The sequence below is a fragment of the Urocitellus parryii genome, chromosome 6 (genome assembly GCF_045843805.1).
Source record: "Urocitellus parryii isolate mUroPar1 chromosome 6, mUroPar1.hap1, whole genome shotgun sequence".
In the NCBI taxonomy this organism is placed as follows: domain Eukaryota; kingdom Metazoa; phylum Chordata; class Mammalia; order Rodentia; family Sciuridae; genus Urocitellus; species Urocitellus parryii.
Window position 1 is genome coordinate 13,108,696 of NC_135536.1, and position 25,488 is coordinate 13,134,183.

The 25,488-nt window shown below is 56.8% G+C and overlaps 1 protein-coding gene across 2 annotated transcripts in view; it reads right to left on the reverse strand.

The window, feature by feature from the left end:
• The window catches only part of Slc24a4 (solute carrier family 24 member 4), a 121,090-nt gene that overhangs the window by 15,523 nt on the left and 80,079 nt on the right, over positions 1 to 25,488 (reverse strand). The window contains exons 4-12 of one of the 2 annotated variants that reach the window (XM_026394263.2): positions 24,634 to 24,708; positions 23,244 to 23,328; positions 22,698 to 22,801; positions 22,164 to 22,238; positions 19,422 to 19,447; positions 17,870 to 17,923; positions 17,143 to 17,228; positions 13,123 to 13,292; positions 11,324 to 11,528 (exon numbers count right to left, since the gene is read on the reverse strand). In XM_026394263.2, the coding sequence (XP_026250048.1) occupies positions 11,324 to 11,528; positions 13,123 to 13,292; positions 17,143 to 17,228; positions 17,870 to 17,923; positions 19,422 to 19,447; positions 22,164 to 22,238; positions 22,698 to 22,801; positions 23,244 to 23,328; positions 24,634 to 24,708 (880 nt within the window). Of the gene's footprint in view, positions 1 to 11,323; positions 11,529 to 13,122; positions 13,293 to 17,085; positions 17,229 to 17,869; positions 17,924 to 19,421; positions 19,448 to 22,163; positions 22,239 to 22,697; positions 22,802 to 23,243; positions 23,329 to 24,633; positions 24,709 to 25,488 lie in introns of both variants that reach the window. The other variant, XM_026394262.2, reaches the window with a different exon arrangement.

A 25,488-nucleotide genomic window follows, 5' to 3' on the forward strand; every position in this document is an offset into this window, starting at 1 on the left:
TGGTAAATGGGTGGAGCTGGAGATGACCAGGCTGAATGGAATAAGCCAACCCCCAGACCAAAGGTGGAGCCTTCTGACAGGCGGATGCCGACTCCCGCTAAGTGCGGGGAGGAAGAACAGAAGGTTATTGGACTAGACAGAGGGGAATGAAGGGGGGGATGGAAATAGGAAAAACCGTGGAATGAATCAGGCGTGATTCTCCTGTGTTCCTATAGGAATACATGCCCATGTTCCATCACCAGAATGGGAAGTTGTACCCCATGTATGCAGGATATGTCAAAATGCACTCTACTGCCACTGATACCTCAAAACAATAACAACAAAGACACATTTCAATAGGGAAAGAACAGTCTTCAACAAATGCTGCAAACTGGATATCCATGTGCAAATGATGGAACTGGTTCCCTGCCTCACACCATATTAAGGTTTTTTTTTTCTTTCTTAAAGATTGAAGACCCAAATATAAGGACTACAACTATAAAACATCTAGAAGAAAACATGGGAACAGCTCTTTATGCTATAAGATTAGTCAATGGCTTCTTAGATGACACACAAATCACAAGCAATGAAAGAAAAGATACATCAGATTTTATCAAAATTAAAAAATTTAATGATTTATAGGACACTAATGAAAAACTGAGGGGATTCCCCCTAACTCGAAAATCATATATCTGATAAGGACCTAGAGTCCAAAATATATAAAGAACCCTCATAAATCATCAATTGCCTAAACAAAACAATACCCTAATTTTAAAGATGGACCAAGGGATTTGAATAGACAATTCTTCAAAAAAGATACATGAGGGCTGGGGATGTGGCTCAAGTGGTAACGCACTTGCCTGGCATGCGCGGGGCACCGGGTTCGATCCTCAGCACCACATAGAATAAAATTTTAAAAATATTAAAAAATTTTTAAAAAGATACATGAATGGCCAATAAGCCTATAAAAACAAACAAACAAACAAAAACTTTCACCATCTTTAGCCACTAGGAAAATGCAATTCAAAACAGTTTCACACTCACAAGCATAATTACAGTAAAAAAGATAAATAACAGCTGGGTGTGGTGGTGCACACCTGCAACCTCAGTTACTCCAGAGGCCGAGGCAGGAGGATCACAAGGTTGAGGCCAGCCTCAGCAACTTAGTGAGGCCCTGAGCAACTTAGAGAGACCCTGTCTCCAAACAAAACAAAACAAAGGGCTGAAGTAAGTGCCCCTGGTTCAAACTCTGGTGCACACAAAAATAAAAAGATAAATAACAAATATTACTGAAGTTGTGGAAAAATAAGAACACTCATTCATTGCTGGTGGGAGTGTCAAATGTCTTCTTAGAAAACTCAAAGATTTAACCAGGGAACTACTATATAATACAGCAATTCTATTCCTATATACCCAAGAGCAACGAAAAAAAAATGTTGATATGAAAGCTTATATGCAAATATTCATGGCAGAATTATTCATAACAGCCAAAAAAGAAACGGCCCAAATAGTGTAAGTGATGAATGGATAAACAAAATATGGTGTGTAAACACAAAGGAATATTACGTGCCCATGAAGAGGAATGAAGTACTGGCCCAGGCTGTCTGTGTGAACCTTGAAATCATTATTACAGGGGAAAAAGCTAGACACAAAAGGTGGCTATTAGGAATGTCCACAACAGGCAACTCTGTGGAGACAGAGTGTCGTCTAGTGGTAGCTAGGGAAAGGGAGGAGGAAGGAGTGGGGCCATTGTTTGTGGGGTGGAATTTCTCTTTGGAATAATGAAAATGTCCTGGAATTATGTATTAGTGATTGTTACACAACTTTGTGAAAATAGCAGAAAACCCTTGAATGTTTAAGGGTGAACTTTATGGTATATGAATTAGATCTCATTTTTAAAAATTGCAAAGGAGGCCAGCAGTAGTTGCTTCAGCGCTGAGCACCTGTGCTTTTAATCTTCCTAAATCATTAAAAATACATTATTAAGAAAAACCTCCAGCCAGCTTGGGATAGTGACCTCAGGGAACACGGTTAGCTTGACGTCGGTGAGTTGGGCTGCGGGTCCCTTCCAGATGCGGCATCTGAAACACATTGCCTGCCTGGAGCTTCCTCTGCAGACGCTTCTGCACCTTCTCCTCCCAGCTCGTGCGACATCTCAGGCTCTTGTCCGCCCACAGTGCAGCTCGTCTGGGCCGCAGTGAGGCCTTAGGCATTTCTAGAATCGACCTAAACTCTGTACACAGGGCAGAGTTCGCCTTGGGGACCTGTGACCCCAGACACCTCAAAGGCCAGGAGCCTCTGCAGACGGGCACAAATGACACAGGTAAGTTTCTCATTTCACAGACACCCAAGTGGATCAGGGTCTTGCTGAGTGGCTTAGGGCCTCACTAAGTTGCTGAGGCTGGCCTGGAACTCAAGATCCTCCTGCCTCAGCCTCCAGAGCCTCTGGGATTACAGGCGTGGGCCCCCACGCCCTGCTCAATGGACCCTTTGTAGTGTGTTGGCTTTGGCCTTGGGGGTGGTTTCCATGGCAACACAGGGTAAGCAAGGTTGGATGGCATCCCTTGGTGGACTGGGAAATCAATTAGTGGATGGCAACCAGCATTTTCTTAAAAAGAAATGGAAAATATTAGAGCGGTCCTCGGCAGTGAAGGCTAATCACTATTCCATGACATTTGTTTTCTTTTTATAGATGTCATGTGAGGGAGAGGTTTATTGCTGTGGTCATGGTCATGGTCAAGGTGTGGAAGGCTTCCACGATGCTCATGCTAGGCCCCCGCTTCCGTCCACTTGGCAAATCCCCAGCCTCCCCATCGTTCTAATTCCTGTGGAAGCTGTTACCCGCCAGCCCGTGGTGAGCTCTCTCTTTGGTAAAGTTTTGGATCTTAAAAGATATGAATGATTGAAACTCTTCCCAAGTTGACCTCGTACCTGACCGCCATCCCCGCCCCTCCTTACCAGGGTGCAAACACAGCTGGTAACAGCTCCCGGGGCCACCGCGCCAGCCTGGCCACACCATCAGGAGGTGGTACACCCTCCTGCTTTCCAAGAGTCTGCGCTGGGTAATTTGGCACTTGATTGGTGGTTTTTGTTACTAATTGCTCTAAAGTTGAAGTCCAGTGGTCAGAGGCCAGGGACAGGACAGCTAATGGCAAAATTCTGGTGTCTGACTCTGCCAAAATCCAGTCATTCCTCTGCTGTGGGCACTGGGCAAGCAGTTCCCGAGCCTCATTTTCTTACCTTAAAATAGGGAGATGAGAACACACTGGGGCTGGGGGCGAGATGCTATCTGTCAATCTCAGTCAACGGCCCGCCCCACCTGACTACTGAGGCGGTCTGCAGGACGGACCCATTTCAGCCCGTGGCTCTCTGCGTTTGTTATAGTTTGGATCTAGAATGTTCCCCACAGGCTCGTGCACTGAAGGCTGGGGCCTTCACTGGGAGAGCCCTTTAAGTTGATTTTCTCAGGTACCTCGTCACCGTGACGAAGCTGACGAACACAGTTTTTGTCCAAGTCTTGAGGCTCGGAGGACAGCCCTTCACAGACGGACGGGCAGCTGTGGGATTCTCCTCCAGCCCCTGGTCCAGCCCCAGCAGAACTCAGGACTCATCAACTGCAGGGGAGGCCCTCAGGGCCCCCAGACAGTGAGGACAAGATCAGGAAAAAGGTCGTCAGAAACAGAAGTAGATTGGAAACACGACCATCGTGGAGGAGAGAGTCACCGTCTGAAAGCCCAATTCCCGGCAAAGAATTTCTACAAACGACGCGGATGACGTCAGATGCTCCTTCAACTTGTGCCAGGAGACCAGAACGTCGCCAGGAAACACCGCTGAGATGGAAAAATGAGAGAACCTAATCACACCTGGCCGAACTGACGGCCCGGATCTCCTGGAAGCAGGGCCTCGGGCCTGGCTGTGCCAACTCAGGCCACCTGGGCCCAGAGCCCGGATTCCCTAAGGACCTGGACACCTCTGGCAGCACTTGCCCCGCTCCCCTTAGGAGGGTTATGTTCAGCCACGGCTTTGCTCTACACATGGGCAGCACGGGGTGGGGGGGGGGGTTATAGTCAGACTGAGCCAACCCGCCTGGGACCAGCGTCCGTGTGTGTCTTGGATGGTGAAACCAGGAGGGGAGGAGGAGTGAGTGTGAGGGTCAAGGGATGAACGAGGGACAGGGACCAGGATGTTTCCTGGTTCCAGCTCATCCTGACACCCACCTCCCCCGGTTCCAGGAGATACTCTCCCAAGGTCCCCTTTCCTGCTTGAGCCAACACAGCTTCTATCACTTATAACCAAGGGTCCCAAGCCAAAGCGTTATGAAGACAGAGACAGCAGGGAGGGGTTTCCTGGCTGAAAACATCCCGTGGCTTTAATTCCAGGTTCACTCTCGTGCAACGTCCTGCCCCAGGGTTTGGTCTCCTGGCTTGACCGGAGGCTGGGGGCTTGCTCACACACAGGTTCCTCAGTCCTGCCAGGATCTAAAGCATCTGCTACCAGACCCTCGATTTCCAAAGTTACGCTGAGACGCTGATAATCTCGCCAAACCCACTTCTGTCCTAGGATTCGTCTTGATCAGGCAGGACACAAGGACAGGCGTGGCTGTCATGGGGAAGGCGTGTCCAGGTCTCTAGCAGCAGAGGCAGGGCACCAGGCAGGGCCACAAGGGGAAGTCCCAGCGCAGGCCAGGAGGCAGGCGGAGGGGAAGAGCGTAGGCTCTGGCCTGGAGGGTGGTTTCCAGGGCAACACGGGGTAAGCAGGGAGGCCAGGGCTGAGTGGTTTCTGCGGGGCTGACCCCCAGTGGGTGCATTTCCCTGGGACGATTAGGACAGAGGAACGTGATCCCTGCGGTCCAACCTCCAGGTATGGGTGTGGCTCCGTTAGGGTTCTGGGTGGTGGGTTTGCCTACGGAGGGCAGGCACCTGGAAGTCGGCCATTTGCTCTAGGAACCAGCCAGGCCTGGAAGGGGCAGTGTCTCCCAGAGAGGGGCCTCAGACGGCAGAGCCTGAGGCACAAAGAAAATAAGGAAAGTGGTCACCTATGACATGCTGCTCACTTCAGAAAATGCTTCCGGGTCTTTTCATCAGGTCCTGGGAGTTTTGCTAACGTTGAGTTGGTCTCTCACGGACTCGAGCGATTCCGGGTCGCAGAGGGCAGTCATTGCTCTTGTCTGGCCAGCAACATGGTGGCCCTTCACCTCATCTGCCTGCTAATCTCCCTTCGGGGAACACTCCTCCATCCCACCTGCTGTGGCCTAGGCAGGACTGACCCTGCTGTGGCTCAGCTCATCACGATCCCCACACTCACGGAGCGTGTTCCCTCTTCACCCTGAACACTGTGGTAGGTAGCGGGAGCCAACGGCGCACAGAGGACACCCTGGCCTGCCATCGCAGGGTTTACCCAGGTCCTGGGCTGCCACAGGACTCCGCAAGCCCATCGGGGGATTTTGCTGGCAACAGCACCTCTCCTTCCCAGGGCCCCTTGCCAACAGAGCGCTGTTTTGCTTGGGACAGTGAGTCCCTGTCTGAAATCCTTAATTCCCTAGGTCTCCGTGAAGCTCGAGATGGGGACGGACAGTTCTGGGTGGACGGTGAGTCTACTCGGCGGAGCCTGCAGGAAGCACCCCTGTAAGACGGGCCGCCCGCCCCTTGCCTCTGGTCGCCCCTGCCTGGCACAGGGACACGCTGGAGCTCAGGACCTGGCAGACCCCCAAGACAAAGCCACCTGCTGAAGCAGCCGAGCTGCGAGACCGTCCAGGCCAGGGCTGCTTATTACAAATCTCCTGAGCCTCAGGCCCTGGCACTGAGCTTCCTGTTTTAGCGGCTGGATGTGATCCTCCCTCCGAGGCGCCTTCTGTGCCCCGGGCTGACCCAGTGGGACGGAGGCCATCTTTGCCAGCTGATGAGATGGAAGCCAGCCTGCACGGCTCGGGGAAGGTGAGCGTCTCGTGCCCCTTCTGAGCCCCTGTGTGGTCCCATGGTGATGGGGCTCTGGCTTAAAGCATCCTGAAGGGGCTTCCCTGGACGGACTCAGGCCTGGCAAAAGTGCCCTGGAGCCACAGGAGTGGTGGCACAATGCCCGACTCAGGGGACACCCCCTGATGCCACTGGAGGCCCCCTGGCCCCCTACTCCTTCTCTGTGGTCGCATCATGAGAGAGAAAAGCTCACCCCAGGCTCCTGGCACCAAGGAGGGCAAAGGGCCGTCCTTCCCCACGTGCTTGGGTTTCTCTTTGGAAGCAGAACTTTACGATGTCACTGTGGGACAACAAGCACTTAAGGTGCTGTGTGACAGAACAGATGGCTGGTCACACGGCAGGAGGAGAGGGAACAGAGGCAGCTGCTGCCCGAAAACCTCCAATTAATTTGGACAGTTAACTCATCAGACGCTGCAGCCAAGGCGGGGCTGCCCTGTGCACGCGGGAGTGTCGGTGCCACTGGGTGACACGGGGGCTCCCGAGGGCCCCGGAGAGGGGCGGCACCACCTAGAGAGGGCAGCCCCTGGACTCACAGCCCCCCAGAGGCGAGACCCCCCGGGGCTGATGACTCGCGGCCTGGAACAGGGCTCCAAGAACGTGCACTTCTTTATCTTTAATGAGACAGAGTCACCCTTAGTTGTCCAGCTGGCCTTGAACCCTGGGCTCCTCCGGCCTCAGATTCCTGAGTAGCTGGGACCCCGGGCACGTGCCACCACACTCGGCTGGAGAATTCATGTTTCCAACAAGTTCCCAGGGACCCAGAGGCTGCGGGGCCACTCCAGACCACATTTTAAGAGCCACGACTCCAGGTGAACTCCATTTGAAAACAGCTGAGATATAGCATATTCAAAAGTGGTGTAAATACCACCCCTAGAAAGTTCTAGATGACTTCATTACCCCCCATAGAAACCCAGTGCCCAGTCGACGTTGCTCACCCACTGGCCTCCAGAAACCACTGACTTATTTTCTGGCCCCATTGATTGGACTGGCATGGGTATTCCATTGAAATGGTATCGTAACATGTGGCCTTCAGTATCCGGCTTCTGTCACTTCATAGTGTTTCCAACATTAGTGTTTATAGCAGCTAAACTATGGAACCAACCTAGGTGCCCTTCAACAGATAAATGGATAAATAAAATGTGGTATATGTACACAATGGAGTATTACTCAGCCATAAAGAAGAATGAAATACTGGCATTTGCTGGTAAATGGAGGGAACTGGAGACTATCGTGCTAAGTGAAATAAGCCAGTCCCCCAGAACGAAAGGCCAAATGTTTTCTCTGATATGTGGATGCCAATTCACAATAAGGGTGGTGCTGGGAAAGAATAGAGGGGCTTTGGATTAGGTAGAGAGGAGTGAAGGGAGGGGAGGGGGAAGGGGTAGGAAGGAAAGTCGAATGAATTGGACATTAACACCCTGTGTGCATATATGACGACACGACTGGTGGGACTCCACATCACGTACAAGCAGAAGAATGAGAAGTGATACTCCAATTACGTATGATGTATCAAAGTGCATTCTACTGTCACGTATTAGAACAAATAGAAAAAAGATCCTGAGCCCCTTCTCCACGAAGCCCTATTAGCTCTTTTAAAAGCTGCTCATAGCCAAAGGGTGGAAACCAGCCAAATGTCCACCCACTGGAGAATGCACCAGGCGTGGCCTACCCAGTGTAAGGGAGTATTACGCAGCTATAGAGGGACAGAAGTAAACAGGTGCTCCAAATGGGGACACCCGGAATAGGCCAAGTGAAAGTTGCCACATATCACGTGATTCATTTATATGGAATGTTCAGAAGAGGTAAGTCCAGGGAGACAGGAAGTCGATTTGTAGCTGCAGGGACTGGGGGCAAGGACAGTAACTGCTCATGGTTATGGGGTTTCTCTGGGGGATGATGGAAATGTCCTTGATTGATTGTGGAGGTGGTGGCGTGACTTGGTGAATACACTAGGAGCCACTGGATTGGGCACTTGAAAGGGATGAATGTGACCCCAAGTGAATGCCATCTCAGCACAGCCACCTCGTGGACACGTAGAGATGCTCGGCCACCGTGGGAGCTGGCTGGTTCCTGCCCTGGGCCCACAGTCGAGCTCGGTGATTGACAGGATGCCTCTCTGGAATCCTGGCCTTGACTCACAGGGTCAGGAGGTGCTCCATCTGTGGTGGCTCCCACGACCAGGGCAGGACTGGTCCAGGACCCCACCATACGAACTCTGGGGCCTGGGCCATGCGGAGCCCGAGTGGAGCCACCAGGAGCCGCGGCATCAGCAGGCTCCCCGGTTTTCCCAGCTGGAGGGAGTGGGGGATCATGGAGGGCCATTTCTGCAGTGCCAGCTTCCTGGGCTCAGAAGGACCCAAGACCTCCTCCTCCTGGCCAGCACGGCGCTCAAGAGCCATCCAGAGCTGAGGAGGGTAGGGGGGGGAGAGGGAATCTACTGAGCACCTACTGTGTGCACAACGGTGTGCAGTGACCATGGCTACATCTTCACATCCACTGTCCAGGTCAACCCAGACCCTGGGGACATCAGCCTACTTTGTGGATGAGGGACAGAGGTTCAGGGAGTGATGCCGCTGGCCCAGGGTCACACGGGGGTGAGAGGCAGAATTAAGATTCAAATCCAGGACCTGGGGCCTGGAGTCTGTCCCCGCCAGTCCCTGGCAGCACAGGAGAGCTGGCATGGGTCTGGCCATGGCCCATCCCTCGATTCCTCGATGCTGCATGGGTTCCCAGCTGGCCCTGAGGATTTCCCACGGCCCGGCCCTGGTTTTCCTTCCTGGTCCTGTGATGCCTTCTGAGGACCCAACCTGGGAGACCCCAGTCCTACCCACCCTGTGGATGCTCCATGTCCCTGGCCACTGTGCAGTGGATAAGCCATGAACTAAGATGGGTGTGGGGGGTCCTGCCACTGGACACGCGGGATTTCCCTGGCCTGGGGTCTCACTAGCCGGCTCTGGCTTCCTGTGCTTCCCTGCCTGTGCTGGGGTCCCCGTCCCCTGGCTGCCATTGGCACCTGAACCAGTCTCAGCCAGCTCAGGCAGCAACTCTGCCCCTGCCCCCTGCTTGGCACACGGAGAGGGACAGGAGGAGGAAATGACCTGGAATCCCATCTGTGGGGACGGGGTGGGGGGGAGATATCCCTGGGACCCAGGAAGCCAGGCCTGTTCCGAGGGCAGAGAGTCGGGCATGGCCAGGGAGTTCCCTGCACTCGGCTCACTGAAGAGCCAGGCCCAGGGGAACTTCTGGATCCTCTGGTTTGAGGAAGAAGGTGGGTCAAGTCCCGCAGGAAGGGATGCACTCCCCAGGGGGCAGGGAACCCGGGGACTGGAGGCCCTGGCCATGGGTTCCAGCCCCCCGGGATCAGCTCACTCTCTGCCCTGGGAAGCAGCTCATCTGAGACTCCTGGCAGTGTCCGGAGGAGCCCAGGTCCCAGGACAGGAGGTGGGAGAGGTGGCTGGTCCCAGGGTCTCCCTGCCATCCCAGTAGCTGGAGGCTTGAAGGAGTCGGAGGCCAGCTGTCCTTCCACGTGTCTGCCCACTTTACAGAGCAGGATCTGGCCCAGGACCTGGCTTTCCTGTGAACCCCGATGGGGGCTGCACTGGGGCCAGATTCAGATCAAGTGGCCGGTGGTGGGTGGTGGCTGTGGCCTCTCAGCCCCACGTCTGTGAAATGGGGACACCAAGTCCCACCTCACAGAGTGCAGGACAGGTATGCAGACCACCAGAGAGCAGCCAGCCCTGGCCCAGCCCTGCAGTCTGCCTGTTTCCTGGAGTGACGCTGCGTCTCTATGGCTGTGGCCACAGCTGTCCTTGGCACTGGTGTCCAGGCCCCAAGGGACGCAAGCTCCTTTGGGCACTGAGGGTTGAGTGCCTTCAGTCAGACCCACGTACTCAGCAGAGGGACCGGCTGCCCGCAGGACTGCCAGGGCTGTCAGGGTGGCACCCAAGGACACGTCTGCACCTGTCAAGAACTCAGGCCCGTCCTGCTTTAGTGACCCTTGAGTCAGTCCTCAGGGTGGACATGCTGCCCTCCCACCCAGGACCCTGCCATGTGGAAATACTCCCTCACCTGGTGACTCCATAGGGGACCCAGGATCTGGAGACCACCACCTCATGCAGGGCTCAGGGTCCAGATGGCCCCAGGGCCAACAGCCACCCAAGTCCAGTGTGGCCTTGCTCCCACCAGACGAGGCGGGTAAGCAGGGCTCCCGGGCAGGTGTGTTGACGTTCCAGGATGCACAGGGGTGGCCTTAGACGCCAGTCCCCTTGCCTGGCCAGCACAGGGGGCCTCGGGAGGCTGAACCCCAGTGCCAGACTCCTCTGGGAAAGGCTGGGAGGTGCTGACCAGGGACAGCAGTTCCTAACTCAGCTGGTCCCAGGAATCACCTGGAAAAGCATTGACAATGAGGATTCCCAGGCCCTGCTCCAATCCCTGAAATGCACCAGTTCCGAGCTGCCCTGGGCTTTGGGAAGAGCCTGCCGGTGGCTACGAGGGGCAGGTCCTGAGCCTCCAGTCCAGGAACTCCAGGGAAACCCCGTGACCCAGCGGAGCCCGTATCTTCAAGCCGCAGCCGGGGACAGAGTGACACACCCTGACCGGCTCGGGCCGTCTACGTGGAGACAGGAGCATTTCCCCAAATATGGGACAGGGCAGCCCCCATGCCCCCAGAGTCCCCCTGAATCAGTGCTGGCTGAGCCGTTGTTAAACAGAATTCTTTTCAGGAAAAAACATCAAGTTCTGGCTTTGAAAGTTCTGGAATTCTGCTGCCTCGGAGGATGGCGGACACCAAGACAGAACCCCAAGAACAGGCCCCCAGAGCTCAGGCCTCGTTCGCCCTCACAGAAGACTGGGGTAAAGCAAAGGCGAGGGGTGGGCCTGGGGTCCTCTTGCATGTGAGCTCCTGAGTTCACCCATTCCACAGAGAGCCACTAAACACCTGTGAAGCCCAGTGACACCGATATAGCAGTGAGCAAAACAGACAAAGGTACCTGGCCCTGGAAGCTACACAGGAAAAATATAAAGTATCTTAAACAAGGTGGTCTGGGAAGGCCACAGCGATAGGATGTGTTTAAGCAGAGCCCTGAAGGTGGCGAGGGATGAGCCAGCGGGTAACTGGGGGTAGTTCATCCCAGCAAAGTGCAGTGCAAAGGTCCTCAGGCAGCCTGGAATGGCAGCAAGGACACCAGTGTGCCACAATGCAGATGACATATTCCTTGAGGATGTCCTAAGCACTCTGGTGACCCGAGGTGGCCCCTCGGCACCAGCCCTCCACCTCCCTCGGGGATCCAGGCCTCTGTGCTGGCGACCAGGGCTCGGTCCGGATGGAGCCCACGGAGGCATGGCTGGAGCACCCAGCACCCACCCCAACGTACCAGGCATGGAGAAGGGGGACAGGAAGGCAGTCTCCACCGGCTCTGGCTCCGGGGGTGGCGGCTGGGGTGGCGGCTGCTGCTCCTGGTCCTGCTGAGGGTCCTCGGGGTTTTCCACGGGGACATTCCCGTTCTCGATGTTCTCGTGTGTCCCGTTCTGAAGCGGCTTGCTGCTCACACTGTTGGCTGAGCTGATCAGTCTCTGCCGCTGTGTGGGCGGGAGGCAAGGCAGATACCAGCAGGTGACACGGGGTCACGCGCCTGCCCTGGTCCCTGGTCCTGTGTACACCCAGCTGACAGGTTTCCAGGACAGAGTCCCCAGGGTCACACTCAAGGAGTGTGCACGGGGCCTGACGGGCAGCCACCTGGCAGAGACCACAGCAGGCCACGCCAGGAAGGACGAGGGTGAGGAAAGAATAAAGACGTAGGGAGGAGGGGCTGGGCTGGGTCCACCCCCAGGTTCCCCCGCAGGCTCCTTCGGAGTCTAGACTGAGACTGGCCTGGAATCTGCTGGCCCCTCTCTAGTCGTGTGGTTTGGTGAATGACTTCACCCGGCAGACACCCCGGAACCATCCAGTGATGGTCGGTGGGAGGATCAAAGCTCTAACGCAGGAAAAATGTCCAGCATCTTCCTGGCACGGAGCAGGCGCCCATTTTACTAGAAATGGTCAGCCTCGGGTGCAGCCCCGGGGGGGCCAGGACAGAAAGTCCAGGAACAGCCTTGGAGAAAGCCCTCCTTCCCTGGGCCCCGAGTACCCAGCCTCTGCAAACAAGGACCCCCGTGTCCCCTCCCTCCGTGTCATAGGCACTGCTGCCACTGAATGATTGGAGCTTTGCAAACCTCTCTGTGACATTGTGGAATTAAAATGACAGAAGGAAAAACGAGCCCAGAGGGTCTTAATAATCCATTTTGAACTGGGCCCCTGGGGTTCTTATTCTCCCCCTGCCATGCCACAGTGGGTCCCAGAAATCACAGCTTGAGCAGCAGGTGTGTCCTGCCAGTGTGTACCCCTGAATCTTCAGAGCTGGACTCCGCCTGTCCAACAGCCCAGACAGAGAAACTGAGGCCCAGGGAGATTGAGTTAGTGGCCAAGGTGAGATTAAAACTCTGGATTCCCTCCTCCCGAGCCCAGCCTCTCTGGTCCCCACGCTGGCTAAACCTGGTACAGGGAAAGAACATTCCCAGTGGCTTCTAACTGTGGGCTGGGATAACCAGTATTCACCTGCTCATCAAGACCTGCGATGCTCCTGCCTACAGAGGCCATAAAAAAATGCGACAAACCCAAATCCCCAAACTCGTTGGTTAACAGGCACCCCCCCATCACACTTAATAAAAGTGGGGCAGGATTCGCTACAATGTCATCCATACAAATTTTACTCCTTTGGATCAAAATGATTCAAAGCTTGGCACAGTGTTTTCCTTTCTTAACCTACTTTGCACAGAGAGGGCCGTGACGTATTAAATCAAAGCACAAGTGTTGACCACAGAACCTTCGATGGCTGTGAAGGTGGCTCTGGCCCACAACCTGGTGCTCATCACAGCCCCTGCCACTGCCTCTGAATAAGGACCTGAGTTCCCACGTGCACCCAGACAGCAAAGACTGCAGAGGCCGGCCAGACACACGCCTGTTGTTTCTGAAATACTGGTTAATTGATACGTTTTAAAAACGGTTTTGCATTTATCCCTGAAGTGCCCAGGGCTGGCTTGGATGGCTGGAGGGACCCTTTGCTGCCTGTGGACGATTCGGGCCTCTGCAGGCCCCAGGGCTGCCCTGTCCCTGTCCCTGTCCAGGGGGACTCACCTCATTGATGATGATCCTGCTGGCCATGCGCAGCCGGGTCCTGGGCCCAAACTTGTTGGTGATCATGATGCGTAGGCCCGCCTCGGGGAAGTTGAACTTGGGGGGGCTGGAGCTCAGGATCTCGTCCACCATCACCACGGGGTTCTTGCCGTACTGCGGCTTCTCCTTCACTATCGACACAACACCAGGGTGAGTGCTGACCTCCCAGAGGACGGCAGTCAGGTGCCAGGGCCACAGACTCCCTCTGGCCCCGAGGGCTTCCTGGGGCTGGGGTCTGGCACCTGGAAGTCTGGGGGCCTGGCTGCAGCTCCTCCCATTAGTCAAGGTGGGCCACTGATTCCCAAAGAGCCACCTGGCATGTCTGACGGCCCCCAGCGGGGCCTGCAGAGGTGCTCTTGGGCAGTCCTCTGCATCTGGCCCCTTCGTCCATGGATGTCCATCTCCCTGTCCTCTGGGGCCAGCCTAAGGCAAGTGCAAGGGTCTTTCAGGCCCCACTAAACCTCACCAGGGACGTCCACCTGCAGTAGACAGGTCCCAGAGCCTGTTTACTTTCCTTTCTTAACATACCTTGCACGGAGAGGGCCCTGACGTATAAAATCAAAGCGCAAGTACTGACCACGGAACCTTCGATGGCTGTGAAGGTGGCTCTGGCCCATAACCTGGTGCTCATCACAGTCCCCACCATAACTGTGGCAGGGCCTTCCTCCCCTGTCTTCTCCCTGCTCGGGTGAAACTTTACAGACTGGCAGGGGACGCTTCTAACCTTGTTTCCCGCAGGGAAGCTGCAAAGTCAAGGATGGGGATCTCGGACCCTGGACCCGGCCCAGAGGCTCCTGAGAGGAGCTGCTGGCCAGCCCAGTGTCTCGGGCGAACCCTACATGCCCTCTCTTTCTCCGGCCCTTTCCTTCCACTCAGGGGCTGACCAGAGCTCCCCAGACCTGGGCTTGTCCCTTGACACCTTCTCAGATATGCTCGGTGTTAGTATCCTGGGGGATGGACCCTGGGCTCCAGATCCCCGGGACAGCCTAGTAACCGAGCGGCTCATGAGCACAGCACATGAAAGAAGCCCACACTGTCCCCTCTGAAGGGCTATGAAAATGGGCAGCTGTCACACTGTACCAGGTACCAGATCCCACCATGTCCTTCGCGAGTAACAGGGTAACCAGGGGGCAGGTCCAGGAAGCACCGTCTTGCAGGAGTTAATGGCACAGAAACGCACAACCCTCCCCACACACACCATGCACACACACACACAGAGGCAGCAAGGCTCAGCAGACAGGAGGCGTGTGGTTAGAAATCAGCTGGAGGCCCGTCGGGGTGCCACGGACACTGACCTCCAAGAGGCGTGCAACGTGGTGTTACTGATTGTTTAGATGCACGTGTTACTGGGGGGTGAGAGCAAGTTACTTACAGTTCAGGAGAGTTAGGGAGCAGAGGCCAACAGATTGGCAGAGGTGATTAGCGTGCGGTGGAGCCTGGGGCGGCATCTTGATGGTGGCGGAGATGCCAGGGGGTTATTTGAAGGAAGGTGTTAGTAGCAGGCTCCCTCCACGGGGACCCTTGATCTTGGGGCTGCCATCTCAGAGGCAGGGGACGCCATAGAACACCGCTGGCTCCCGGCTCCCTGCTGCAGAAGCAGCCCCGCCCCAGGCACCACTTGGGGAGGGATGGGACTCAGAAGGAGGGAGACTATGGAGCTTCATGAGGCAGGAGCCATGACCCCTGCTTCCTGGGACACTTTGTCCTGGTGCCACCCATCAAGTGAGAGCATGCCGTGGCACGTCCAAGTTGCCCCAAAGGTGACTTCATTATAGCCTGTTTTCTTGGCAGTTCAGAAGCACAGGTATCGCCCCTCCCCTCCTGCTCCAAGCTCAAGTTGTGCCCAGGGCCGGGGCAGCCTGGAAGGTCCCCTTGTGAGTTCTCTGAGCAGGATGGCTGGCTATGGCATGGCAGCCGATGGGCAGGTGGCCCTGGCTGTCAGGCTGTGAGCAAGGTCACCTGAAAACCAGCCAGGACACTGATCCACTAGGTTGAACTAGGACCCCCGAAAACACTCAAGTGCATAAAGGTGTTTGCAAGAGTGGTGGGAAAAGGTCCCCATGAGTCTGGGTTTTTTAAGTTTTTGATTTTATGTGGGAAACGCTCCACTGAGAAGAGCCAAGTCAGGGTTGAGAGAGCAGAGGCTTGCTTGCTTGCTTGCTGCAGGGCTGGGGATGGAATCTCCCACTGCAAACAAGGGGTGCCTCTCACAGGGCATGGGGGGGTGGCCTACACTGCCAGCTTCAGGGACAGTAGGCAGCTCTGGGGACTGGAACCTTGCATGCACTAGCCCATGCTCTACCACGGAGCTGCATCCCAGGCCAAGAGGGCTTCCTGAGAGAATCCACTAGCTGGTGGTCCTTGGAATCCTCGGCCACCCTGTGGTCACCGGGGGCTCCCACCCCCGATTTGGTCAGGTCTATTCAGGGGACAGAGCACAGTGGCACCCCACACAGGGTCCTCAGGGAGCCTTTCATGGGCAGCAAAGACTCGGGCTAAGACACCCCAGGGTCTACCTCTCCAGCTCCAGGAGTGCAGGCCTGTGCCTTGGACCCCCACCTCCGGGACCTCATGCCCTTGCCCTTACTGATGGCCAGAGCGAGACCTGGTCCTCCCTGCTCCCCAGGGATTGAGGGCAGACTCATGAACAGTCTACAGTTTTCTAGAAATTACCCTGGACTTAAAGAGTCTTGGGGGAGATAAAATTATGGGGAAGCCCTCCTGCTGCAGACACAGAAGGGGTCAAGACGTCATGACTGAGCTCCCAGAGGCGCCACGCGTGGGGGTGACAGATCTCCCGGGAGGTGAGAAGCTGAATTCTCCCACTGCAAGCAAGGGGTGCCTCTCACCGGGCATGGGGGGCGGCCTACTCTGCCAGCCCCCGGGACAGTAGGCAGCTCTGGGGACTGGCACCTGGGGAAGTGGGCATGTTCTGCTGGTCTGAGTGACCCTCCATGTGGTGCTTCTCTTCTTTGCTACGAAGGTCCAGGGGACCAGGAATCAATCACCACGTATGCGCTGGGCAGGGGCCAGCCTCTGTCCCACCAGACCTTGGGAACTGTGATGGGCAGCTCAGAGCCACTGTGACGGTGGAGCTGAAATCCCCACAGTGGCCAACATGGTCCTGCCCCTCTGAGGACATGTCCGGGAGATGGGCTCCCCCTGGGACATCCTACTGGACATTCATGAAACACCCACGGAGAGGGAGGGGCAGACCCTCGGGTGGGCAGGGCTCTGGAGCCTGGCTAAGGCGGCCTTCAACACCCAAGGGCAACCACAGGGGGCTGCTGAGCCCCTGCCTCTCCAGATACTAATGGTGACAACCACCAGGCTCAAATGCTGTTCTGGAGCGGGGCAGAGCGAGCTTCCGGCTGGATCCAGATGTCCAGAACCCCTACACTCCAGGAAAGAGGGGAGTCCAACATGAGCAGAGGTGACCAGGCTGCTGTCCCGGGGCCCCCTCAGGGCTCTCTAGGGCTGGCCAGGGGCCCTTTTCCCAGCCTTGCTCTTCCCCTGGGCAACTGTCCCTGGACAGACTCCTGCAGGCCTGGGCCTGGCACTGCAGAAACCCCAGGGAGGACAAGCCTCTGTCCTGGCAGCCCTCAGCTTCCTGTCACAGGCCCTGACACTGTCGGACACACTGTGGCTCATCGGAAAAGCCGAAGCGGCCTCCACCTGCTGCCGGGAAACTGCACGCTGTCACTCTCGGCTTTCTCCTTCCTGGTACATCGTCCCTCCATCCTTCTCCCACCTATGCAGACAGGCGTCTGAACCACGTCTCAGACACAGACCGTCCCTTCCCACTGAGGGTCCATGTGACCAAAGGTAAAAGGGTGACCGTATCGGGGGCGTGTGCGTGCGGGTGTGTGAGGAGAGAGAGTGGCTTCCGCGGCCAGCGTCTGGCTCCTGTCTGCTCAGCCTTACCTTTCCTCAGCAATGGCACCGAGGGGTCATCATAGCTACCGTCATAGAAGTCATTACCATCTTCCAGCTCGTTGCTGACCGGGTTGCCGTTGGCAATGCTCTTTTGTTTGGTTGTGAAAAAGGCCTGCATCTTCACATTGTACCTGGGGGTCGGGGAGGACGGGAGGTCAGAGCAGCACAGGGACTCCCACTGACCAGGTGGGGCATCTGCTGTGGCCAGCACAGTGCTGGCCAAGGCGAGCAGCCCGGGAGGGGCTTCACCCAAACTGACAGCCATTCCCAGCAGGACCCTTGGAACAGTGTGCGGGCTGGGGGCTTCCTGGCGGGTCAGAGACCTCTTGCCCAAGAGAATGACTGAGTCCTGCAGCTGGACATGACAAACCTGCCCTGATAAAGGACTTCCAGCCCAGCCCACGGGTCAGGCCTCTTCCCCAGCAGCGACTCTTGCTCACGTGGGCTACGTCACTCGGAGGCAGCAATGCCATCCCCCGAGAGAGGAACCTCTCACCATCCCCAAGACCCCCGGCTGGCTCCTTGCTGAAGAACCGCCCGAGGAGACTCCTGCAGGGTGACAGTTTATCTCCCATTCTTACAAAACACGGAGGACATTTTATATCAATGTGAGGATTCTCAAAAAACCTGGAGTGTGGCCTTTCTAGAAAATGACCCATAGAGGTGTGAGGAAGAAGAGAAACCCGGATGACTGTCCCCTGCTCTGATCAAAGGTGGGAGCAGGACATGGAAGGGGGTGCCCACAGTCCGAAGGAGGAAGAGAAGTACTTACTTCATGATCAGAATGTAAAACCCATACAAGACGATCAGCACCAAGCCTTCCCACCTCAGAGAGAGAGAGAGGAGAACGCGGTTAGAACCCGGAGGCCATGACCTGGGGACCCAGGGTCGGGATGGCTGGGGCAGGCCAGGGAGCAGTGTGTCCTTCCCGTCCCATCCCAGGGCCCATCCCAGGACTCGGGCACACAGGTGGGATGGGTCCGCCTGAGGCTGCCGGCCAGGGGGAGTCCTCTTGGTGATGGATCAGAGAAGGCCCAGGGGGGATCATCTCAGGACCCAGCCGAGCCCCACCGGAAGCCACCGGGAAGGAGGAGGGTGGGGCAGCCACCTCAGGGAGGCAGGGGCCTGGATTCCACTCTGAGAACCTGTGGTCACTCGAGAGTCTGGTCAGGGACCCGAAGAACTAGGGTACAGGCAGAAGGGACCAAGTCCCCAGGGAAGGGGTGGGGCAGGGTGCTAGAGCCTCCGGGGCCACCTGCTGGGCATGTGATGGAGTAGTGGGGAGTCAGCCTGGAATGTTCCCTTGTTGCTCTTTAGAAATGGTCCAACCCTGGGGGAGGGGGACTGTGTGGGTTTTGAACCTCTGACCACAAGCCCCTGGGAAGCCACAGTCCTCTGTGAGCTGGGCATGGGCTGCAGTCATCTGAGGAACTTCCTTTGCTAACAGGGAGTCCACAGGCCAACAGAGCCAGAAGGGGACTTGCAGACCACCCAGCCATCTGCCCAGCTCCTTCCACACTTCAGCAAAACGAGACCCAGCAGTGGGGAGACTCCAGGGCTGCATGTTGGGCTGGGGCCAGGGAGGGACCACACCTGCTTTCTCCAGGCCCACAGCACACAGCTGCTCTCGTCAGGAAGCGGACACCCCGAGGCTGACCATCTGGGGACATTCCCTAAAACAGACACCTACAGCGTGCAGACTCTGAATCACGTCCAGGAGCCGGCGAAGGGCACGGCTCTGCCCCAGGAGACACCGTGCCTGTGGCATGGAGGGGAGGTCTCCACCTGTCCCTTAGGATTTGTGCCTTACGTATCTTAATGAAGGAATCAATTCCTGCCTCAACGTCACAAAGAGGAGTCCCAATATTTTCTTCTGAGTTCTTTTTAAAATTCTGCTTTTTATAGTAAGATTTGAATTCACCTGAGGTGAGAGGGAGGGAGGTCATGGGGACTGGCCGTTAAGGCACCAGCCCTAACTCGCTGCCGTGACACCTCTGTCGCATCCCACCCCAGACCTAGGCCAGTAATGTCTCCCACGTCGGCCACAGCTCATCCTCGTGCAAGCCACCATACTGCGGTTCTTTTAGTGTATGATCTATTTTGTTATCCGTCAGGTGGACATATCGGGGGAAACACCTTTCTCACTTTGAAAACACAAAGGCAAGATGGCTCGGCACAATATCTTTCAACGTTCACAGACTAACAAGCCCAGGTCTGTGGAAGTAATTCTAGGAATGGTTCAGTGAATCCCACCACCAAGGACACAGGAAACCAACAAAAACAAGAGAAAACCCCCCAAAGAAAGATGGATTTTAAAGACTTACCACACAATTTCTTCATCATATATGAACTGGAAGGCAAAAGGAGCCAGGGGGCATATTTATTCCAAATGAAAAACAAGGCAGACCCCTACACACCCAGGGCCACCCCCTACTGGCCTGTGACCTGCTCTGCTTCTCTGTGACCTGCTCTGCTTCTCTGCTGCTCACTACAGCAGGTGACCCTTCCTTGGTGGGACCTGGGCCAGCGGTGGGCTGCCTCATGTGGCCCAGGTTCGTGTGGCTCTCTCAGGACAAGTGGCCCGTGCTTCTCTAAAGCTGCTGGGGCTGACCTGGTAGCAGTCCCCGTCATCATGCAAATAATTGCTAAAATCATGGAACTTCAAAGACCAGAATCTACCTCCATGTCTACACCTATGTTTACACAGAGGGTGTGTGTGGCAGGGTGGGGCTTCAGCTAAAAAAATAGAGTGGCCCCTTTGGGAATGCCAAGGGGGAGGTTCAGCTTGTGTACTTTGAAGGCAGCTGAGGGGTGACAATGGGGACAATGACACTGCTCCATGTAGAGGTTGATTTTAGGTGTTAACTGGCCTGGGTTGAGGGATGCACAGGCTGTTGGTACAATATTATTTCTAGGTATGTCTGTGAGGGTGTTTCTGGAAGAGACTGGCCTTGGGGTTAGTGGACTGAGTAAGGAAGGTCCACTCTCACCCAACATGGTGGGCACCACTTAATCAGCCGAGGACTGGAGAGAACAGAAGGCAGAAGGGGGTACATCTGCACTCGTCTGCTCACCTCACCCCTCCCTCTCTCAGAGCTGGGGTACCCTTCTCCTTCCTCTAGGGACCGGAACTCGAGCTTCTCTGGGATTTTGGACTCCAGGACTCACAGTAGTGGCCCCCTAGATTCTCAGGCTGTTGGTCTAGGACTGAGCCACCCACCTGGGCCTCTCGCTTACAGGTGGCCTATCGTGGACCGTCTCAACCTCTGTAACCACTGAGCTAATAGCCTAATTAATCTCCCGCTCATCCACCCACCCACGCCCCCATTTCCTTGTCTCCTATCCGTTATGCTTCTCTGGAAAACCCAGATTAATACACCCAACCAGGCCCTCCCCACCCAGAGTCCCTGGCACAAGTGAACACTGCTTCTGGGGTGGGAGGGGGCGCTCCTGCGACCCCCCAGCATGGCCCCGTGTGGAGAGGAAGTGGATGGGCTGCTCCCACGTATCTGATCTTGGGGACACCCTACGTATGGTGGCGGGAGAGGCTGGACTTGGGCCCACTGTGCTACCTTCTCCCGGCCATCACAGTGGGCAGCACCCACAGGACCAGCATCTGGAAGCCATTTCTGAGGAGGCCACCCCAGGCAGGCACCACCCCGAGCTTCTGAACTCGAGGCGCTGAGGAAAGGACCCTCAACAGAAGGGGAGGGTGGGACTATGTCCCGGGGAGTCTGGGGACATTACAGGAACCTTCTTCGTCTCTCCTACGGGCATGCAGGGGCAGTGGGGGTCCGGGAGGGGGGCCAGGGAGGCCAGGGGCATGAACCACGGGAGACAGGTCTACGGGGTCAAGCTGTCCTATTTGGCACGTCTGAAATGTCCTGATGGATGTTCTGGCAACTGAAAAAAAACAGGGACCTGAACTTTGAGCTTATAAATCTTGATTTTTACTCATCAAAGTCATTTTCAATGGTTTTTGGTAAATACTTAATTTGCTGGTGAGTCCTGGGAACTGAAGGGCGCTCTTCAGAACTCTGTCGGGAACCATCCCTTGTTCGGGGAACACACGGTGATGCTGGTGGCCCCTTCAGCCTGCCACTGTCATTGAAGGGCCCAGGGCTGCTCTGTATGGGGCGCCTGGCTCTTCTAGAACCTTCATGCCAAAACACTTGCGTATGGGAAGCTGCGTTCTTTCACAAGGAATCCCTTCTATTCTCCTTTCTGTTCATCAGGGCACTATGGAGACTATTTTCTTAACTTGAGTGTAGGTAGATCGTTTTTGCCTATCAATTTCATTTCAGGCTGTGGCAGACAGCCCCTAAGATGGCCCCAAGGATCCCACTGCCCTATGTTCATGCTCCCCAGCCCTGAAAATCCTTGCTGTTTTAAGCTGCTGAGTTTGGGAGAAATTTCAGAGCAATGGACAACTGATACAAGGGCCCAGCAGCCAGGTGGAGTCGGCTCTAGGTGAGGCGAGGGGCAAACTGTCGTGCCAAGCCACATTCCTTCCCTAAGATCCAGGTGTGCCGCACACCTGCCCTCCCACCACGTCAGAGCTCTGGGTGGAAACTGTCCTGCGGAGGACTTGCTCCTTGGCAAGATGCCTCGCTGTCATGTGCCATGATGTCACCCAGCCCACGGAGCCAAGGGCTGCAGCCCACACAGGGATGAGGCCACACTGGAGGCCCCAGGGACCCCTGTCTGGGCTCCTGTGCCTTTTCCTCCTCCCCCAGCTCCCACCTGTCTTCTCTGCTTTCAGGTGGCCCTCTTTCTCTTGCTTGCTCTAAAACCAGGGACTCTGCTCCCTAGAACGGGGTCTGCCACAGTAGGGAGAAAGGCTCAGTGGAGTGCAGGGCCTGAGTCCCCCGCAGGGACCACTGGACACGTGCTCTGGCTTTTCCAAGGTCTCTCAGTAGCAGAGTGTCCAACGTGAGGTTTCAGGGGAGGGAGGCATGTGGGTAGAGGTGGCACCTGCCATCGCTGGGTCAGGGACAGGCAGGCAGGGGTCCTGTGTCTCTGCAGGAGCCTGACCAACCCACACCTGGGGCAGGAGGGGGACTCACCGCGATGAGCACAATGACAGACAAGGTGTAGTACACGGAGTCCCGGCACACGGCCCACCACGTCAGACGCACCACCTGCCGAGCACAGGGCCTCAGCTGCTGCTGGCTGGGGTTGGAGGCAGGGAAGAGCTTCCCAGGCCCCTCGTAGGTGCAAGGACATGCCCCGGGATCCTCCCAGGCCACCGGGCCCTCCCTCACACTTGGGGAGGAGATGGGAGCCAGGGCATGTGCTCAAGGGTTGGTTAAACCTCCCCCTGCTCCTCAGAGGTCGCAGCATGGCCTGCCTCTCCAAGGTCAAGTCTAACGTCCCTCCAGGACCCTGAGGACACAGCAAGCCAGCCTCGGGCCTGCAGGAGGCCAGATGGTTCCGGAATCTCCCAGGGCCAGGGTTACAGGAGGCACTCCTTAAATGGCTGCGGTTGTCAAAGGAAAGCTCGGCCTTGGACTGGCCACGGTGGTGACCCTGTACATCCCAGGCCCCAGAGTGTCGGAGGACAGGGAACCCGGGAAGCTGACGCGCTCCAAGCCACCCACCTGGCCAGCAAAGAGTCCACAGACCCCAATAATACACAGGATGTTGAACACGGCCGAGCCCACGATGGTCCCTACCCCGACGTCGCCGTGGGTGATGAAGACACCTAGAAAGGAAAAAGCCCGGGCCTGGCTGCGTGGCTGCCGGGGGAGCAGGTCCTTCCCACCCCCCGACAGCACCTGGACGTCAGTGGGAATGGGGAACCCGACGGGTGGAGGGGCCCCGGATCAGCGGCTCTGACGCTCCCCGCTTTGCGAGGGGCTGTATTGGGGTGTAATCCACAGGCCATAGGATTCGTTGACCCGGCCCAATTAGAGAATCGTGCAGCCAAAGCCACGATCTAATTGCAGGGTGGTTAAACCTCCCGAATGGGTCAACCCCATGCCCACCAGCTCCCCTAAGGCACCCACCGAATCTACCTTCTGTCCCCCGCTTCTGCCTTGGGATGGACAGATGAGAATGCAGCTCAGAGCTAACATGCCACCCCGCTGCTCTGGGCGCCAGAGCCCTGTGGACCCCCGCCTCGTGGGCTGCCCGGGGTTCCTCACCGATGACCGAGGCAAACAGCTCTGGCGTGGAGCTCCCTGCGGCCATGAAGGTGGCTCCTGCCACGTCCTCGCTCAGGTGGAGTTTCTGAAACAGAAGGGACCACAGGCCCTCAGAGTGGGACGCGGGGTGCTGGACGTCACGAGGACATAGAAGCAGGGAGCTCCAGGAACATGTGCTGGGGAGCCCAGCTCCCGGCTGGCAGCCTCTCCTCCCTGTGTCCGAGCACACGCCTCCATGCTCTGCCAGGCCTCCGGACACGAGCCCCTTCTCCCATCCTTCTCCCATTTCTGCTCATCTCCAAGGCCCCTGGGAACTGTCCCCTGGATGAAGCTCTGGCACCCCCCAGAGCCAGCCAGCCCCCATTAGACTCTGTTATTGAAACGTGGATTATACGGGGAGGGTCTGTAGTGCCCACGGTCACCCTCCCTGCTGCAGCCTGAGAGCGAGACTGGCCTGTGTCACCTAGAACAGGGTGGGGCCTGCAGTGGAGCCCACCAAGAGCCCACAGTCTAGACACCGTCACGGAGGCCCTGTCCAAGAAGGTGGGGGTTGGCACCTAGGGGCCCCCACAGCCTGGTCTCACGTTCAGGAGACACGCTCTCCGTGGTGAGTCTTCTTGTCACCCCAGCTCACAGAGGCCCTGTCCCCTGGATTAGCTGACACCAGACAAGCTGGGGGCTCTCCAAGGCCCACTCTGTGTGGGGAAGCCACGCTCTGGACTTGGAGGGTCACCCGGATGTAGGATGCAGGGCTGGGGCTTAAGTTTCCCTCCCAAGGAGCCCCTGCAATCCTGGGCTCTGGGGCCACCACGCCAGCCCTGGGCCACGCCCCTCCTCACTGACCAGCTGCCGAGGGGTCCTCTGAGGGTCAGAGGTTTGGACCTGACACAGGCTGGAGCCACAGCGCTGACCCCCAAGGTGGAGGCCCAGCCACCACCAAAGAGGAGGGGTTCACAGAAAGGCTCTGCCGCTCCCTGCTCTGTGTGACACCAAGCTGTCTAAGCTGGGCCCGGCAGCGGGGACGTCGTGGGCAAGTGCCTGCTCCTAGTAGCCATGTTCCCTCCTGCCAGCGTCACAGCAGCACGGCACCCCCAGGGGCCTCCAGGGGCCCAGATCCCCACTGTGACCTGCCACCTACAGGGAATGAGCAGCACTGGGCACCCTGGCCTGCCAGGTGGGACACACGCCTGGCCACCCAGGAGCCCGACATCCGCCAAGAGCCGGAAGAGGGTGCCCTCGGCCAACACCGATTGAGTGGCTGCAGAGAAGCGTCACCATGGGACCAACACCAGCTGCTTAGAGTGACGGTCTTTACCACCAGAGCATTCCCCAGCCTTGTCACCCTGTCATTCACAGGCCACATGTCCTCACACCTGTCCCTCCCACGTACCTCACAGATCTTCTCTAGGGACGGAACAAAGAAGTCATCGCACACGATGGCCAAGGCGTAGAACATGTACAGAGCCTGCCAAGGGAAGAAGATACATGGGGTCAGTGAGGGCCCCTGTCGCAGCCCAGCAGAGGCCAGGGGCAGATGGGGGCCCAGAGGAAACCCCAGCACCCTCAACTCCTCCCTGGCCCATGGGAAAACTGAGGCCCAGAGGAGCCATAACCTGCAGTGAAGAGGATCAAACCCGGCCTGTGCATCTTCTCTTGGGATGCTGTCCTCGGTTCCTGGCACACAGCCCCTAAAGCCCTGGGTCTGTGGTGTCTTTTGTGGGCTAATGACATGACTGGTGGCAGGGCCCCTCGGTAGCTTCTCCTTGGGGGATGGATTAGAGGTTAGGGACCTCACCCCCTCCCCCCTAACCTGGGGGCCAAGGCTGACATAATCAATCTTGCCTATGTAAGGAAGCTTCCAGAAACCCCGAAGGGCAGGGTCCCAAGAGCTTCAGGGCAGCGGAGGTGCCTGGAGGGTGGTGCACCCAGGAGATGGCGGACTCTTTGCTTGTCCAACCCAGACGCCTCTTCTGAAAGAAGCGGGTCTCTCCTGGCAGCAGAGGCTGCCCTCAGAGGCAAGACAGAACCAAGAAGGAGGGCGTTCCGAACCACCTCCCGGAACATGCCAATACGCCTGGCCTGCAAGCAGCGTCCTTGCTACTGACTGTCCACCCTCCGCCAAGAAAAAGGGGGACTCTGGTCACCCTGTGAGCCAGCGTTTCCTGGGTCCTGCTGGCCTCTGCACACATGGAAATCCATGGTCCCTTTGCCTGGGGAGGCTCACAGCACCCAAGAGCCCTGGTCC